Genomic DNA, 18,429 nt, shown 5'->3' with positions numbered 1-18,429 from the left:
CCAGTGGAAAAATGCTTAGAGATATTATATACACATTTCACAATGCCAATTCCATTTAACCAGGGCCTATCAAATTCTAACATTTGACATATCAAAAATTGGTTTTTGGATTGGCTAATATATTCAGATTAATCATCTATTTGCCAATGCCAATCTGTGGATAACTGGATTTCCATCCCTAAAAGATCCCAAAGGCCTTCCCAAAACCCAGATGCAAATTGTGCCTCCCACAGCCCCTCACGCCAAGATCATACTTTTGGCCAGAACATGAAGACGTAATACTTTAGTAGGTATAAGAGTCACTAAATGAGGGGCTGCTGGAATACTTTTACATGGAATAAAGTGAGACTCTTGAGAAATAATCTGCTACCAACATAATGGTGTTATACCCACGGATCAGAGGTAGATGAACTATGAAGTTCCTAGAAACGTGCTCCGAAGGCGGTTGTGGAAATGGCATAGGGGTCAATAAACCCCTGAGTTTCACTTTGTGCAGAAATAATACACTGCACAATGTAGTCTTTAAAAATTTTTTTGTCATCTTCGTCAGCAGGAATGTTTTTCAACAATACAATAATTTTTCCTATCAATATGTGACCTGTTAATGGGTTTAATGGGCAGAGAATGGTCTCCTGCTGCCATTTTTTCGCTGGACAGTAGACTATATGCCCTTCAGATGGTATCCTTCTTTAACTGATCTTGTTGGACCTTCTTGGGCTGATTGTCATTTTTTTACCCTCAGAGATATCCTTCTTTAAAACTTTCAAACATTCTTCTTTTAAAACTGGAGCCGCAAAATGCTCAGCTGAAATAACTGCTTTAGGGGCTTATTTCTGTTTTTCCTGATTCCCTAATCAAGGCCACTAGCCAGCTTGCTGATTGCTAATTCTAGGAAGGAACGTAGTGGTGAACTGATATTCTGTAAAGAATAGTGACCATTTGTAAGGAAATGACTCCCTGTTGCAGTTACCCCCCACTTTTTGCCTGATATTGATGCTGACTTGACTGAGAAGTGTGCTGGGACCCTGCTAACCAGGCTCCAGCACCAGTGTTCTTTCACCTAAAATGTACCATTGTTTCCACAATTGGCACACCCCTGGCACACAGATACGTCCCTTGTAAAAGGTACCAGTGGTACCAAGGGCCCTGTGACCAGGAAAGGTCTCTAAGGGCTGCAGCATGTGTTGTGCCACCCTTAAGGACCCCTGACCTAACACATGAACACTGCCATTGCAGATTGTGTGTGTTGGTGGGGAGAAAAAGGCAAAGTCAACATGGCATCCCCCTCATGGTGCCATGCACACAAAATGCTGCCTGTGGCATAGGTAAGTCACCCCTCTAGCAGGCCTTACAGCCCTAAGACAAGGGTGCACCATACCACAGGTGAGGGCATAGCTGCATGAGCAGTATGCCCCTACAGTGTCTAAGTCTATTCTTAGACATTGTAAGTACAGTGTGGCCATATTAAGTATATGGTCTGGGAGCTTGTCAAAAACAAACTTCACAGCTCCATAATGGCTACACTGAATACAGGGGAGTTTGGTATCACACTTCTCAGAATAATAAACCCCCCACACTGATGCCAGTGTTGGATTTATTAAAAAATGCACACAGAGGGCATCTCTAAGATGCCCCCTGTATTTTACCCAATCCTTCAGTGCAGGACTGACTGGTCTGTTCCAGCCTGCTGCTGAGAGACGAGTTTCTGACCCCCTGGGATGAGAGCCTTTGTGCTCTCTGAAGCCAGAAACAAAAGCCTGCACTGGGTGGAGATGCTTAACACCTCCCCCCTGCAGGAACTGTAACACCTAGCAGTGAGCCTCAAAGGCTCAAGCTTCTTGTTACAATGTCCCAGGGCACTCCAGCTAGTGGAGATGCCCGCCCCTGGACACAGCTCCAACTTTTGGCAGCAAGTCCAGGGGAGATAGTGAGAAAAACAAGGAGGAGTCACCCACCAGTCACGTCAGCCTCCTAAGGTGTTCTGAGCTGAGGTGAGCCCTGCCTTTATAAATCCTCCATCTTGATTTTGGAGGATTCCCCCCATAGGATAAGGAATGTGCCCCCCTCCCCACAGGGAGGAGGCAAAAAGAGGGTGTAGCTGCCCTCCCAGACCTAAACACACCCCTAAATTCAGTATTTAGGGCCCCCCAAGAACCCAGGAAATCAGATTCCTGCAACCTAAAGAAGAAGAAGGACTGCTGACCTGAAGCCCTGCAGTGAAGACTGAGACGACAACTGATTTGGCCCCAGCCCCACCGGCCTGTCTCCCTACTTCGAAGAAAACTGCAACAGCGACGCATCCAACAGGGTCCAGCAACCTCTGAAGCTTCAGAGGACTACCCTGCATCTAAAGGACCAAGAAGCCCCCGAGAACAGCGGCCCTGTTCCAGAAACTGCAACTTTTTGAAACAAAGAAGCAACTTTTAAAGACCACACGTTTCCCACTGGAAGCGTGAGACTTTCCACTCTGCACCCGACTTCCCCGGCTCAAACTGCGGAAAACTAACACTACAGAGAGGACTTGTGACAAGCCCGTGAGTAGCCAGAGTTGACCCCCCTGGACTCCCACAGCGATGCCTGCAGAGGAAATCCAGAGGCTCCCCCCTGGCCGCGACTGCCTGCTTCAAGGAACCCGACGCCTGGAAACCACACTGCACCCGCAGCCCCCAGGACCTGAAGGAACCGAACTTCAGTGCAGGAGCGACCACAAGGCGACCCTCTGCCTAGCCTAGGTGGTGGGTACCCCAAGGAGCACCCCCTGTGCCTGCCTGCATCATTGAAGAGACCCCCGGGTCTCCCCATTGATTCCTATTAGAAACCCGATGCCTGTTTGCACTCTGCACCCGGCCGCCCCTGTGCCGCTGAGGGTGTACTTTCTGTGCCTGCTTGTGTCCCCCACCGGTGCCCTACAAAAACCCCCTGGTCTGCCCTCCGAAGATGCGGGTACTTACCTGCTGGCAGACTGGAACTGGGGCGCCCCTATTTCCATTGAAGCCTATGTGTTTTGGGCACCACTTTGACCTCTGCACCTGACCGGCCCTGAGCTGCTGGTGTGGTAACTTTGGGGTTGCCCTGAATCCCCAACAGTGGGCTACGTGGACCCAACTTTGAACCCTGTAAGTGTTTTACTTACCTGTGAACTTAACATTTACTTACCTTCCCCAGGAACTGTTGTTTTTTGCACTGTGTCCACTTTTAAAATAGCTTATTGCCATTTGTGTCAAAACTGTACATGCTATTGTGATTATTCAAAGTTTCTAGAATACCTGAGTGAAATACCTTTCATTTGAAGTATTACTTGTAAATCTTGAACCTGTGGTTCTTAAAATAAACTAAGAAAATATTTTTCTATATAAAAACCTATTGACCTGGATTAAGTCTTTGAGTGTGTGTTCCTCATTTATTGCCTGTGTGTGTACAGCAAGTGCTTAACACTACCCTCTGATAAGCCTACTGCTCGACCACACTACCACAAAATAGAGCATTAGAATGATCTCTTTTTGCCACTATCTTACCTCTAAGGGGAACCATTGGACTCTGTGCACACTATTTCTTACTTTGAAATAGTATATACAGAGCCAACTTCCTACACCATTGTAGTTGCGTAGGCGGTTAGAGTCTTTGCTGATTTCAGATATTGCAAATATCTAATGATCTGTGTATACCGTGTCCACATGTGGAGTACCTTACAAACAGTCCAGATCGTAAAGACATTTTGAATGGCAAGCACCTCCTTGTCGGCAGGAATAAATGTGACAAAGTGCAATTCTGTAGTGCTGGAATCCCTTTGTGACAGTGCAGCATTTATGAACAAGACAGAAGAGTCGGCCCCACTATGAAAGTCAAATTGGTTTGCAGATGTTCATGTACGGAAACAGTAATAAATGCCACTTTCAAGGTTTGGAAGGCCTTTTTGGTTACTACTGGCCAAATAAATAGAACTCCCTTTCCTAAGGATCTGGGGACTGGGGGTTACATGTCAGCAAAGCTGTTATTGAAACAACAATAAAAGATGTAGAAGTCTAGGAAGGCCTGAATATCCTTTATGGACTGTGGAGAAGGCCAGTTTACTACTGCCTGTGCTTTTTTATGACTCATATATGCCTTTTTGGTGATAAGATGACTCCCAGGAATTTTGACATGAAAGACACAATTTCGCACAGACAGTGTCCTTCAGTTTTTGCAACAACCGTTTGACATGAACAAGCTGTTCAGGCACAGAATTAAAGTATACTAACCAATGCATATAACGAGAAATATCTAATTCATGAAGGACTGAAAACCTGTCTTCCACTAATCTTCTCTTATTAGTTTATAAATCTTATGTCCTGCGTGTATCAAATTTAGGGTATATCAGTTCTGAATTCATCTGATTCAGAAAGACATAGATGAGTGCCAGGCGGTACAGTTTTTAATGGTGATTCTGTTCAAAACTTGATAGTCAATACAAGGCCTCAACTCTCCATTGGCCTTAGAGAGAGAAAGAATAAAGGCGAGGTGGCTGGGAAACAAGAAAGGTGTATAAAACCACTGACAACATTTTCGTCCACATACTTTTGCACCGATTCTGCCGTGGTCAATGCAAAAACGTGCCTACTAGGAAACTTGGGCATTCTCAATTAAACCTAGCCAGCAACCATACAGCTATGCGGAGGGATAGCATCAACCTTTTTTTTTTTTTAAATCATATGCAAAGTTCTCATACCATTGTGGCAATCTTTGTGTGTCATTTTCTCTATGGCTGCTACTATAAAAGTAGCTTCTTTTGCCACCTGTAGAGAGCTAGACGAACGAGTTACTTACCTTCGGTAACGACTTTTCTGGTGGATACATTAGCTACCTGTGGATTCCTCACCTCATGAATACTCCCATGGCGCCAGCATTCTACGGAAATCTTCTTACTAGTCTCTGCACGTCGACGAGGACGTCACTGTCTCGCACGCGACGCCGTCTGACGTCATACAGGCAATAAGAGGTCCTCGACGACGTGCGGACGTCAGTACCAATCATTTTTTACGTGCATGAGAACAACCAGGCAATGCAATGAAAGAACAAAGCAACATCCATTATATTGTAAAAATACACCACATTGTATGAATAACTGTAAATCTTTTTTATGTACATATATATATATATATATATATATAAAACTCTTTCTTTTAAAAATATATACACACACCAAGTATATACATAAAGATATATACACATATACCCATATATATATATATATAAATATATTATATATATACATCTATTGCACCCTCAAAGATCAAGAGGAGCGCACTCAAGGATTACTTGGCAAGACCATAAAGGCAACGGGGAGGCGGGTGGGACCGTGAGGAATCCACAGGTAGCTAATGTATCCACCAGAAAAGTCGTTACCGAAGGTAAGTAACTCGTTCTTCTGATGGATACAACTACCTGTGGATTCCTCACCTCATGAATAGAGTCCCAAAGCAGTACCACGCCCGGCGGTGGGTGCCTAAATGGTCAAACCAAGAAATCCTGCAGCACTGACCGTACAAAATGGCCGTCCCTTCTAACCTCAGAATCCAAACAGTAATGTTTTGCAAAAGTGTGAAGGGACGACCAAGTTGCGGCCTTGCAGATGTCGACCACAGGAACACCTCTGGCTAAGGCCGAAGTGGCCGACTTAGCTCTGGTGGAATGAGCTCTAATGCCCTCAGGAGGATCCTTCTTTGCCAAAGAGTAACATATTTTAATGCAAAGAACAACCCACCTGGATAGTGTTCTCTTGTGGACTGCCTTTCCTCTCCTCTTGCCCACGTATCCAATAAACAGCTGATCCTCCAGCCTGAAATCCTTTGTTCTATTGATAAAGAAGCTCAACGCTCTCTTTGGATCCAGACGGTGCAGTCTTTCTTCCTCTTTGGAAGGATGAGGCGGAGGAGAGAACGTGGACAAAGTAATTGCCTGAGCCAAATGGAAGGGTGAAACAACCTTCGGGAGGAAAGCAGCCTTGGTCCTCAACACCACCTTATCCCCATAAAAAGTTGTATAAGGGGGTTTTACTGATAAGGCCTGCAACTCACTCACTCTCCTTGCTGATGTTATAGCTATCAGGAAGACTGTTTTTAAAAACAAATACCTTAAGGGGCAAGAATGCATAGGTTCAAAAGGGGACCCCATAAGGAAAGTCAGGACTAAGGACAAATCCCATTGCGGCATAACGAATGGCTTTGGAGGATATTGATTTAGAAGACCTTTCAAGAATCTGATAACAATAGGGGATATAAATAAAGATGGTTGGTCTGGAAGACATATGAAGGCTGACAAGGCCGATAAATAACCTTTAATGGTAGCCACTGCACAACCTTTCTGCGCCAGAGATAGAGCAAAAGACAAAACGTCCGATAGATGAGCTTGTAAAGGATCAATCTGCCTCTCTCCACACCACGCAACAAATTTAGACCACCTATTAGCGTAGATAGATTTAGTGGAGTGTCGCCTGGCCGCTAATATAACATCCACTACCTCAGGCGGGAGAGAGAAGGAACTCAGGTTGCCCCGTTCAATCTCCAGGCATGTAGGTGCAGACTCTGGAGGTTGGGGTGTAGAACCTGCCCCTGCGACTGCGAGAGGAGGTCTGCCCTGAAAGGGAGACGGAGCGGCGGGCACGTTGAGAGTTGGAGAAGGTCGGAGTACCACACCCTCCTTGGCCAATCCGGAGCTATTACGATTACTAGAGCCCGGTCTTGGCGAATCTTCCTCAATACTCGAGGAATCAAGGGTATGGGAGGAAACGCGTAAAGCAACTGGCCGCACCAGGTCATTTGAAACGCGTCCCCCAATGCTTCCTGCATCGGATACTGAAGGCTGCAGAACAACGGACAATGCGCGTTCTCTCGAGTGGCGAACAGATCTACCCGAGGAAACCCCCACTTCTGGAAGATTAAACGGACTTGATCTGGATGGAGACGCCACTCGTGGTCTGCCGAGAAGTGGCGACTGAGACTGTCCGCACGCACGTTCAAGACTCCGGCCAGATGGTTTGCTATCAAGCAAATCCGATGGTCCTTTGCCCAGGACCATAGTCGAAGAGCTTCTCTGCAGAGAAGGTACGACCCCACTCCTCCCTGCTTGTTTATGTACCACATCGTGGTAGTATTGTCCGTTAGGACCTGTACCGACTGACCACGAAGGGAAGGGAGGAAGGCCTTGAGAGCCAGACGTACAGCCCGTAACTCTAACAGATTGATGTGAAAAATCTGTTCCTCTGGAGACCAAAGACCTTTGATCTCCAGATCCCCCAGATGAGCTCCCCACCCTAGAGTGGAAGCATCCGTTATGACTGTGGCCACTGGTGGCGACTGCTGGAATGGTTTTCCTTGTGAAAGATTGTTGCTTGCAATCCACCACTTCAAATCCACAGCAGCATCTCTGGAGATCTTGACAGTACCCTCTAGATCCCCTCTGTGTTGAGACCACTGCCTTCGGAGGCACCACTGAAGAGCCCTCATGTGCCAGCGAGCATGCGTGACCAACAGAATGCAGGAGGCAAAAAGACCGAGCAGACGAAGGACCTTGAGGACTGGAACTACCGCTCCGTTTCGAAACATTGGAACCAAATCCTGAATATCTTGAATCCGCTGAGGCGGAGGAAAGGCCCGACCCAATGTCGTATCCAGTACTGCCCCTATGAACAGGAGGCGCTGAGAGGGCTCCAGGTGAGATTTGGGCTCGTTCACCGAAAAGCCCAGGTCGAACAACAACTGGGTTGTTGACTGCAGATGACGCAACACAAGCTCCGGGGACTTGGCTTTGATCAACCAATCGTCCAAGTAAGGGAATACTGCTATCCCCTTCCTTCTGAGCTCTGCCGCAACCACCGACATCACCTTCGTGAAGACTCGAGGTGCTGAAGTAAGACCAAACGGAAGGACCGCAAACTGGTAGTGTTGCGATCCCACCACAAACCGGAGATACTTCCTGTGTGACTTGAGTATCGGGATATGAAAGTAAGCATCCTGCAAGTCGACAGACACCATCCAGTCTTCCATGTTCAACGCCAAAAGCACCTGTGCTAGGGTCAGCATCTTGAACTTTTCCTGCTTGAGGAACCAATTCAAGATCCTCAGGTCCAGAATTGGTCTCAAACGACCATCCTTCTTGGGAATCAGGAAATACCTTGAGTAAACTCCTTGACCCCTTTCCTGCTCCGGGACCAACTCCACCGCGCCCTTTAAAAGGAGGACTTCCACCTCCTGTTCTAGCAACAGGAGGTGTTCTTGTGAACAATACGAAGGGCGGGGCGGGATGAGGGGCGGAAACTCCCGAAAGGGAAGGGTGTAGCCTTTTCCCACAACACTGAGAACCCAAGTGTCCGACGTAACAGTCTCCCATTTGGTGAGAAAATGCTGTAATCTTCCCCCTACAGGAGAGGAGTGAGTGGGAAATGGTGGAAGCCTAAGGCTGCTTCCCCTGCTGCACCCCGCCAGAGGATGAGGAAGAGGCAGAGTGCTGCTGAGAGGCTCCCCTGGTGTGGACCCTACCCCTCCCCCTAAAAGATCTATAGGGGTGGGAAGAGGCAGGTTGCTGATATCTTCCCCGAAAGGAAGAGGAGGAAGAGCCACGCCCAAATCCACGAAACCTCCTGAAGAATCTGGAAGAGGCCGTGGAAGAAGGAGCTTGGAGTCCCAACGACTTAGCCGTGGCCCTGCTCTCCTTAAAACGTTCCAAGGCCGAATCAGCCTTAGCCCCAAACAGTTTGTCCCCATCAAACGGGAGATCCAACAATGTGGACTGTACATCCGCAGAAAAGCCCGAGTTACGGAGCCAGGCCTGCCTCCTTGCCACCACAGTTGTGCCCATTGCTCTGGCTACCGAGTCGGTGGTATCCAGTCCCGTCTGGATAATTTGGGTCGCAGCAGCCTGGGCATCAGAGACAAGATCCAAAAGACCCTGGGGAAGCTCTGTAAACGAAGAGGAGATGTCATCCATCAGAGCATGAATATACCTCCCCAGGATACAGGTCGCATTAGTGGCTTTTAACGCCAGACTGCAGGACGAAAAAATCTTCTTCGACTGCGCCTCTAGCTTTTTTGAGTCTCTGTCCCCAGGCACCGTCGGGAAAGAACCAGGCGCTGATTTGGACGAACAGGAGGCCTGCACAACCAAGCTCTCCGGCGTAGGGTGCCTAGATAGGAAACCAGGATCAGTTGGAGCCGTCCGATACCTCCTGGCCACGGCTCTGTGAACTGCTGGGGAAGATGCCGGCTTCTTCCACACCTCTAAAACCGGATCCAGCAGAGCGTCATTAAAAGGTAATAGAGGCTCCGCCGCGGCTGAGGCCGGATGCAACACCTCTGTCAAAAGGTTTTGTTTCGCCTCCACCACCGGCAAAGGCAGGTCCAAAAAACTAGCTGCCTTCCGTACCACTGTATGAAAGGAAGCAGCTTCCTCGGTATATTCCCCCGGGGACGAAAGGTCCCACTCAGGGGAAGTGTCCAGCCCACTGGCCGACTCCAGTCCACGCAGCCCATCACCCGAGTCCTCTAGCTCTCCTTCCTCTAGGGCTCGTTGGTACTCCTGCTCCTCTAGTACCCGGAGAGCACGCCTCCTTGAATGCAGTCGTTGCTCAATCCGCGGAGTCGACAACACCTCCGCCGAAGTCGGAGATCGGCGCCGATCTTCCGAAGCCACCGACGCCGCATCCGGCGCCACAGGTAACTTCGGCGCCGACTGAAGAGCAGATGAAACGGATGGACCCACCGGAGTCACAGGCCGAAATCTCGACGTCGACGGGATGGAAATCCCTGGGGCCAATCCCTCCGAAGTCATCGGAGCGGCCACCGGCGCCGACACTGGCGCCGAGCCCACGTTCCCAAACGGGAGAAAGGGCATAAAGGGTGCCGGCCGAAGAGGCGCAGGATCACCCAAAGAAAAGGCCAAAGGCCCAGCCGGAGCACCCCCTGGAGCCATCTGTTGGAAGATGGCATACATCGCATTCAAGAATGCGGAACTATCGGCTCCAGGGGTGGGAAAAGCCGGATACTGGGGTGCCTGACTCGGAGGCGACCCCGACGCCGGCCTCGGCGTCTGCGCCGGAGAAAACACCTGAGGCTCCAATACCTCAATCACCGACGCCTGTCCAGGCGAAGTTGGAGACGTCGGAGAGAGCAACGGCGTCGAAGGATGCGGCGTCACCGTGGGGCTGACCTCCCATGTCCTCCGGCGCCGATCCGGAGACCTGGAACGAGCCTCCCTTGAATGACGCCGAGATTCTCTACGGCGCCGGGAGTCTCGATGACGCCGATGTCTTGGAGAAGACTTTTTCTTGTGATGCTTCTCCTTTGACTTGGCCATAAACAGCTTCGCCTCGCGTTCTTTAATGGCCTTCGGATTCATGTGCTGACACGAATCACAAGTCGAGACGTCGTGGTCGGAGCTCAAACACCAAAGGCAATCGGAATGAGGATCCGTCACCGACATCTTGCCTCCACACTCACAAGGCTTAAATCCAGACTTTCTCTGCGACATTATTTCCACAGAGAAAGAGTACGCAGCAAGATATACACTGTAACCGCAAGAGTAACAGTTGCTCCCTCGAAGATAACCGTTTCGAATGCACGGAAAAAAGGGAACTGACGTCCGCACGTCATCGAGGACCTCTTATTGCCTGTATGACGTCAGACGGCGTCGCGTGCGAGACAGTGACGTCCTCGTCGACGTGCAGAGACTAGTAAGAAGATTTCCGTAGAATGCTGGCGCCATGGGAGTATTCATGAGGTGAGGAATCCACAGGTAGTTGTATCCATCAGAAATTAATAATTTATTGTGCTTTCAATGCAGCAATGGCCTAGACAGAATGTTGTCTGAAATCGGATTGATCTTTCCCCTCAGCTAATTCTAGGGCAATGTCAATCTAACAATGGATTCCCAGACAGAATCTTGAACTGCAGAGCATTGATTATATCAAAAGAAAGGTGTTCATAATGTCTGAACTCTAAACAACTCATTCTTAGTTATTTGGTACAAATGCATATTAGACCTGAAATTAATTCAGTGTGATTGATGGCATGGGCTTTTTCCGGTCGAGTTTTGGACATTAGGGGACAATGAATAGCCTCAGAAAGTGTTTGCAATGGAAATAACTGTGGCCCCTGAGTCAATCATTATATCCACTTTATTCTGGAGTTCCCGAAACTTAGGGTTGCAATAAAAGTGAGATGGGGTGCTGCCACTTCTAAAGTATCTGCTAAATAATGTGCGGATTCGGATGAACTTAACCCCTGACTAGGCCTGGCTGCAGGCCAAGCCCTGCACCCAGCCCCATGCCGCGCATGGCAAAAGGCCATGCTGTGTGTGGATGTGGGCACCTGCAAGGGTTTGGGTGCAATTCAGACAAGGCCCTGCAACCAAGCCTAGTTTGGGCACAATGTTTAACATCTTACTTTAAGTTTAAAAAAATAAAAACAAAAATTAACTGAAAAAACAAAGGTTAAAGTGATGTTATAGTTAGGTGAAAATGCTGAAACCATAAAAACAGAAATTATAAGTAACCATAACTCGCACTCCTGCCATATACTGCTTCTACCCCCACATATTACATCACTCATTAACTGCTATCAACAACAGTATTGATAACGACCTAACGGCATCTGAAACAACATAATTTATAACAACACTGTGCGTGGCAGGTGCACAAGTTATAGCTACTCTAGGTCACATGTTTTCTAAGGTTTCTTTTTTATGAAATATATACATGCACACATATATCTATATACACACATACATTATATATATATATATACACATATATATATATATATATATATACACACACAAACACACACACACACGCAAGAGTTTCCATTAACCCCACAAATACCCCATTTTCATGCTGTGGTCATGTATATTGGTAAACACATTTGAACTCTGTAAGGAAATGCATCCTTGGCATGGTTACCCCTAACTTTTTGCCTTTGCTGATGCTAAGTTATGACTTGAAAGTGTGCTGGGACCCTGCTAACCAGGCCCCAGCACCAGTGTTCTTTCCCTAAACTGTACCTTTGTCTCCACAACTGGCATAACCCTGGCACCCAGGGCCCTGGTGCCAGGGAAGGTCTCTAAGGGCTGTAGCATGTCTTATGCCACCCTGGGGACCCCTCACTCAGCACATGCACACTGCCTCACAGCTTGTGTGTGCTGGTGGGGAGAAAATAAGTAAGTCGACATGGCACTCCCCTCAGAGTGCCATGCCAACCTCACACTGCCTGTGGCATAGGTAAGTCACCCCTCTAGCTGGCCTTACAGCCCTAAGGCAGGGCGCACTATATACAACAAGTGAGGGCATATGTGCATGACCACGATGCTCCTACAGTGTCTAAGCAAAACCTTAGACATTGTAAGTGCAGGGTAGCCATAAGAGTATATGGTCTGGGAATTTGTCAAACACGAATTCCACAGTTCCATAATGGCTACACTGAAAACTACGAAGTTTGGTATCAAACTTCGTACCACAATAAATGCACACTGATGCCAGTATTGTAACATACACCCAGAGGGCATCTTAGAGATGTTCCTGAATACCTACCCAACTTCTAGTGGAGGCTGACCAGTTCCTGCCCGCCTGCCACACACCAGACATGTTGCTGGCCACATGGGGAGAGTGCCTTTGTCACTCTGTGGCCAGGAACACAGCCTGTACTGGGTGGAGGTGCTTCTCACCTCCCCCTGCAGGGACTGTAACACCTGGCGGTGAGCCTCAAAGGCTCACCTCTTTTGTTACAGCGCCCAAGGCCATCCCATCTAGTGGAGATGCCCGCCCCTCTGGCCACTGCCCCCACTTTTGGCGGCAACGCTGGAGGAGATAATGAGAAAAACAGGGAGGAGTCACCAACCAGTCTGGACAGCCCCTAAGGTGTCCTGAGCTGAGGTGACCCCTGCCTCGAGAAATCCTCCATCTTGAGTTTGGAGGATTCCCCCAATAGGATGAGGGATGTGCCCCCCTCCCCACAGGGAGGAGGAACAATGAGGGTGTAGCCACCCTCATGGACAGTAGCCATTGGCTACTGCCCTCCCAGACCTAAACACACCCCTAAATTCAGTATTTAGGGGCTCCCCAGATCCCAGGAAATCAGATTCCTGCAACCTGAAGAAACAAGAAGGACTGCTGACCTACAAGCCTGCAGAGAAGGAGCAAGACGACAACTGCTTTGGCCCCAGCCCCAACAGCCTGTCTCCAACTTCAAAAACCTGCTCCAGCAACGCATCCGACAGGGACCAGCGACCTCTGAAGCCTCAGAGGACTGCCCTGGACTAAAGGACCAAGAAACTCCTGTGAACAGCGGGCCTGTTCAAAACCAGCTACTTCTTTGCAACAAAGAAGAAACTTTCAAAGACCCGACGCCTGGAACCAACACTGCACCCGCAGCCCCCAGGACCTGAAGGAACCAAACTTAGATGCAGGAGTGACCCCCAGGCGACCCTCTGCCTAGCCCAGGTGGTGGCTGCCCCAAGGAGCACCCTCTGTCCCTGCCTGCACCGCTAGAGTGACCCCCCCCCCCAGGTCCCTATATTGTTTCCTACCTGAAACCCAACACCTGCTTTGCACACTGCACCCGGCCGCTGTGCCGCTGAGGATGTATTTTGTGTGCCTACTTGTGTCCCCCCCAGTGCTCTACAAACCCCCCTGGTCTGCCCCCGAGGACGCAGGTACTTACCTGCTGGCAGACTGGAACCGGAGCACCCCCTGTTCTCCATAGGCACCTATGTGTTTTGGGCACCTCTTTGACCTCTGCACCTGACCGGCCCTGAGCTGCTGGTGTGGTAACTTTGGGGTTGCCTTGAACCCCCAACCGTGGGCTGCCTATGCCCCAGACCTGAGACTTGTAAGTGTTTTACTTATCTCCTAATCTAACCTCTACTTACCTCCCCCAGGAACTGTTGATTTTTGCACTGTGTCCACTTTGAAAATAGCTTATTGCCATTTTTACAAAGACTATACATGATATTGTTTTCATTCAAAGTTCATAAAGTATCTAAGTGAAGTACCTTACATTTAAAGTGTTTAGTGTAAATCTTGAACCTGTGGTTCTTAAAATAAACTAAAGTAAAGATATTTTCCAATATAAAAACCTATTGGCCTGGAGTAAGTCTTTGAGTGAATGTTTTTCATTTATTGCCTGTGTGTGTACAACAAATGCTTAACACTACCCTCTGATAAGCCTACTGCTCAACCACACTACCACAAAATAGAGCATTAGAATTATCTACTTTTGCCACTATCTTACCTCTATGGGGAACCCTTGGACTCTGTGCACACTATTTCTTACTTTTAAATAGTACATACAGAGCCAACTTCCTACAAACTCTAATTGATGCTGCTTAGAGAACTGTTCACATTAGACTATCCATGATTCTTATGATTTATTGATTTATTTCAATATGATATGATTGGCCACTGGGAAAATTGGTGCATGCTTTATATACATTGACCAATGATTCTGGTAAGCCCGATAGGGGAGCCCCTGCTGCATGTCACTATCAATTTAGTAAATCAACTGTCAGACTTTATTTTTAAATGCTAAAACCCCAATATACTCACATTGTTCTTGTGAAGGTACTCAAGTGCTCGAATGATCTGAAAGAGGAACTTTTTTATTGTTCTGCTTTCCAGGCCCTTAGGATGAAGCTCCAGCTCCTGCAGCAGTGTGTGATCTACAAACTCAAATACCAAATAAAATTTTCTATTTTGTTTGAATACTTCGAGCAAGTTCACTAGATTTTCATGACGAAATTGCTGAAAATAAAATTAAAAACATGTATAGGGTTTTATTATTTCAAATGGCACACGGACATATTAACTGTGCATAGAGAGGAATCACTAAATACATTTTTAAAATTGTGTTTTCAAAGGGCAGTATGGTACTATTAAATCTGTTAATAAAGCGGCAACATAATACATATAATAAACACAAAGATAAAGCACAATTTATCCCTTTAAAAAAACACAAATATGGTTTCCAATATGATTTAAGGTAAGGAGACCCAACGCTGTACTGAAGTGTTGACATCTTACTAAGCTATGTTTTTTGGAATATTTTTACTGTGTATTTTAGGATAACAGGGAAACAGAATGTTACTTACAAGAGGTCACAAAGCATACATTGTTTATATTCCTGAAAGCTATTCACTGCACAACATTCTGATTTTAAATATAATTTGCGTTTTGGGACTGATAGGTCCCTGGCATGGTGCGGGACAGGTAACACTGTCCTGATTGTCTCAGCCGCTGTGACATATCGGTCCTTGGTATGATTTTTGGTCATGGGCCAGTATAGATCATGGGTGTGGGTCGTCACCTAGACCTTTCTCATGGACAGTACGCTGCTTAGACTGGGAGAGGTGCCCAAGGCGCTACCCTCAGGAGGCACAAGGTTACTGCCTTCACCTGGAGTAACTGTAGTGGAAACATACCATGTTTTTAGTGATCAGTGAAGATAATAGGTCTGTTTAATTATTATTTTTTTAAATGCATCACTTCAATGGTGCCTCCTGGTCCACGCTGGTACAATTCTGTTACTGTGTACTTAACCAAACACTAGGCCTGCATTAAGTTGTATGCAGTGTAAAGATGTATGTGTGCCTGAGAGATGGTACAGTGCCAGTGTTATACGGTTTCTACAGCGTATTTAGGACAGCAGAACTTCAGAATATAGCAGACTGAGTTCATCCACACCATCAGTAACTGTCTGCCCAATTTCTGGCTAGCTCATAGTGCCTCACCTAAACCACCAAACATAATGGGTTGGAAGGTGCTTATGGGAACCTGAACATGACACAATGACTCCCCTGGGAAGTAGTGGAAACAGATCTTACCCTTTAGTGGTATTACTCATGCATGCCAACGCGAGAGGCAAAGACGTGAGCTAAGTTTTCAATACATTTATTGAAACAATCTCAATCTAGGAAAATGAGAGCGAGCTGTGATAGCTAGTCAGATGAAACAAAGCAACGTAATCAGCATTAAACATGGTAAAGATAAACAATCTAACCAAGGTAAAGGTGGTTCTAGATGTTCTACAGGTTCTGGAGGTTCCTACTCAACCCTAAACTATGCTGAGAGCATAGCAGGTGTACCCTTGTGCCTGGCCCAATCTAAGAAATTAGCCCCAATCACATACCTGAAGAGAGTGTCGGGAGTTGGCCTGTGGTGTAGATGGCAATCCTCTCAGGAGGCTGGTAGATTAACGCCAGCAATCTGCATGTTGCTCAGCATTCATCTCAGGACAGTTATGGCTGGAATGCCCTTTGCCCATCTCGGGTCAGTACACAGTTTATATATAATAAAGTAATACTGTGTTGGAAGCACAGTTCTAATGCAATGCTGTGTATAAATGTTAGAAGCTTTCTCCTAAATGGGCAACATCAAATCTAGGATATCAAGTACAGTGTTGCTAGCTTTGAACAGAAAGTACAAATTACATGTTGTGCAAAGGCTAACGAACCAAGCAACTCGTACCACAAATTCCTCGAAGACTTTCATGCAAGAAATTAGGTTAAATGTCATTACTAAAGCAGCTTGGCTAAAACAAATAAAATATGAACGTGGAAAATTATGCTCAAAACAGCGGTGACCAACTCAGGTTTAAGAGGTCCTTACAATACCCTCCCCTTGCAAGGCCATCTAAAATACTCAGACATTAAAATGTTCACACCAGCAAGCAGAGCAAACAATTAAAAATGAGATAATTAAAACAAACAATTTGCTAAAAAAAAGAAAAAGGATGAATTTGAAAAGTTATCGGAGGCAGCCATGATGGCAACCAAAACATCAGTGTAAATGAAATCCAAGAGGGATCCTGCATCTGTGGTGTGAAGACATAACCCCCAAAGCCTTCATGAGTAAATCGAAGGAACAGACATGATCCAGAGCCTAAGCCTCCACCGAGAAAGCAGCATCCTGTGCAAGCCTGCAGTTACTGAATGAGATGAAAACATCTTTGGAGCCATAGCAACCATATCCACGGAGGACGGCTAATAAAAGGCATTTTAAAGCAACCATAGTCTCAAAGTAAAACTCTGGAAATTAACCCTCAGTGGGAACTCACAAGATCCAGGTCCGTAGATAGTACGAATTATTGTGCAAGACACAGATCCAGTGCACATTCGAAAGGGCACCAAAGACAGTGGAACACATGCTGCACGCAGTATAACCTTACTGGTTGAGAGACAAAGACCAATTGTCGTTTAGTTCCTCCAAAAAATGTATGCCAAAGTGATGTATGATACATTCACAACACAGCTAGGCGTGCTGTAGTTCCACCTCTACTCAGCTTTCAAAGGGACGTCAATTGCGGAGCAAAAATAGAAATAGTAAAATTCCGCCAATTACTGCCAAAACTAGCGATATGACTCTAAAAACACTTGAAAAAAAGAGTGTTTAATGGATGGAATTGCCCCAAAGACAGCTGTAAAGTGCTGACAAAACCAGACCCAGTCGCCTTAAAATAGTGTACAAAACTTGCGTTGTTGGAAGCATTACAAATGCAACTCATAAGTTCACTGAAGTGTCTTGGGAAGTTGGTATTTAAAAGCAACTGTATCTCGGCGAACGACCATGCCACTTGCAATTCAAATGTTTCACTGGCAGATGTAAGCATCACATGTTTTTGAAACAATAATACTCTTAGTAGTTGGCTCAGCTTGTTGAAGTTAACATTAAAGGTACGTATGGAGGGACACAAACTCATTTTCCTAGTTTCAAGTGTGGGAGCAAACAGTACATTACCACAGCAGGTCATTATTTGAGAAACAGAAATCACATAGGGGACACCTCCTATCATCCCACAATAGCCTTGATCACTCAACATCAAGTAACTTCTGTTCGAAAGCAACAGAACACTGTGAATCAAGGGGATAGGAACTCCCTTAAAGTATCATGCCAAATTGACCACTGACCCGTTACATACACCATGCAGTCTCACCTGTTTAGAGATCAAGTGGCTTACAGAAGCTCCACAATCACTATCACTGAGAAAGACTTCCCTTTTAGCCATTCATACATTTGTAGTCATAGGGTAATTCCCACATCTCATGTATAAAACTCTCCCCTAAATCCTCAAACCTGCATATAGGAAAGTTATTTATACATGACATGAACTGAAATCTTGAGATTGGCAGAGAGATAACTCCATGTACTAACCACACTGCTTATAGAGTTCCAGCCTCTGTGAAAGGCAAGTTTCTTAACTTTTCTTTGTTAAGCATTGTGCATGTTGCATCCTTCTTTGTTAAATTGAAGGGAAAGGGAATAACTCGAGTTCATATGCTTCCAGGGAATGCAGTTCGATTTTTAGAACCTGTAATGTACACCGCAAAAGCATTATGGATCTCAGCTAACTCTGTCCATGTTTTAGAAAGCACAATGTTGTACAGAGTGTATCTTAGTGGACAATGTATTCA

At 46.5% G+C, this 18,429-nt stretch overlaps 1 protein-coding gene across 1 annotated transcript in view; it reads right to left on the bottom strand.

Annotated features, from left to right (window-relative positions):
* Positions 1–18,429, bottom strand: part of CDKL3 (cyclin dependent kinase like 3) — a 383,247-nt gene that overhangs the window by 273,841 nt on the left and 90,977 nt on the right. The window contains exon 2 of the mRNA XM_069201703.1: positions 14,570–14,764. Within this exon, the coding sequence (XP_069057804.1) occupies positions 14,570–14,764 (195 nt within the window). The remainder of the gene's footprint in view (positions 1–14,569; positions 14,765–18,429) is intronic.

Source organism: Pleurodeles waltl, chromosome 7 (genome assembly GCF_031143425.1).
Source record: "Pleurodeles waltl isolate 20211129_DDA chromosome 7, aPleWal1.hap1.20221129, whole genome shotgun sequence".
In the NCBI taxonomy this organism is placed as follows: domain Eukaryota; kingdom Metazoa; phylum Chordata; class Amphibia; order Caudata; family Salamandridae; genus Pleurodeles; species Pleurodeles waltl.
The sequence above is the reverse complement of the archived record's forward strand: the minus strand, read 5'-3'. Positions and strand labels throughout refer to the sequence as shown.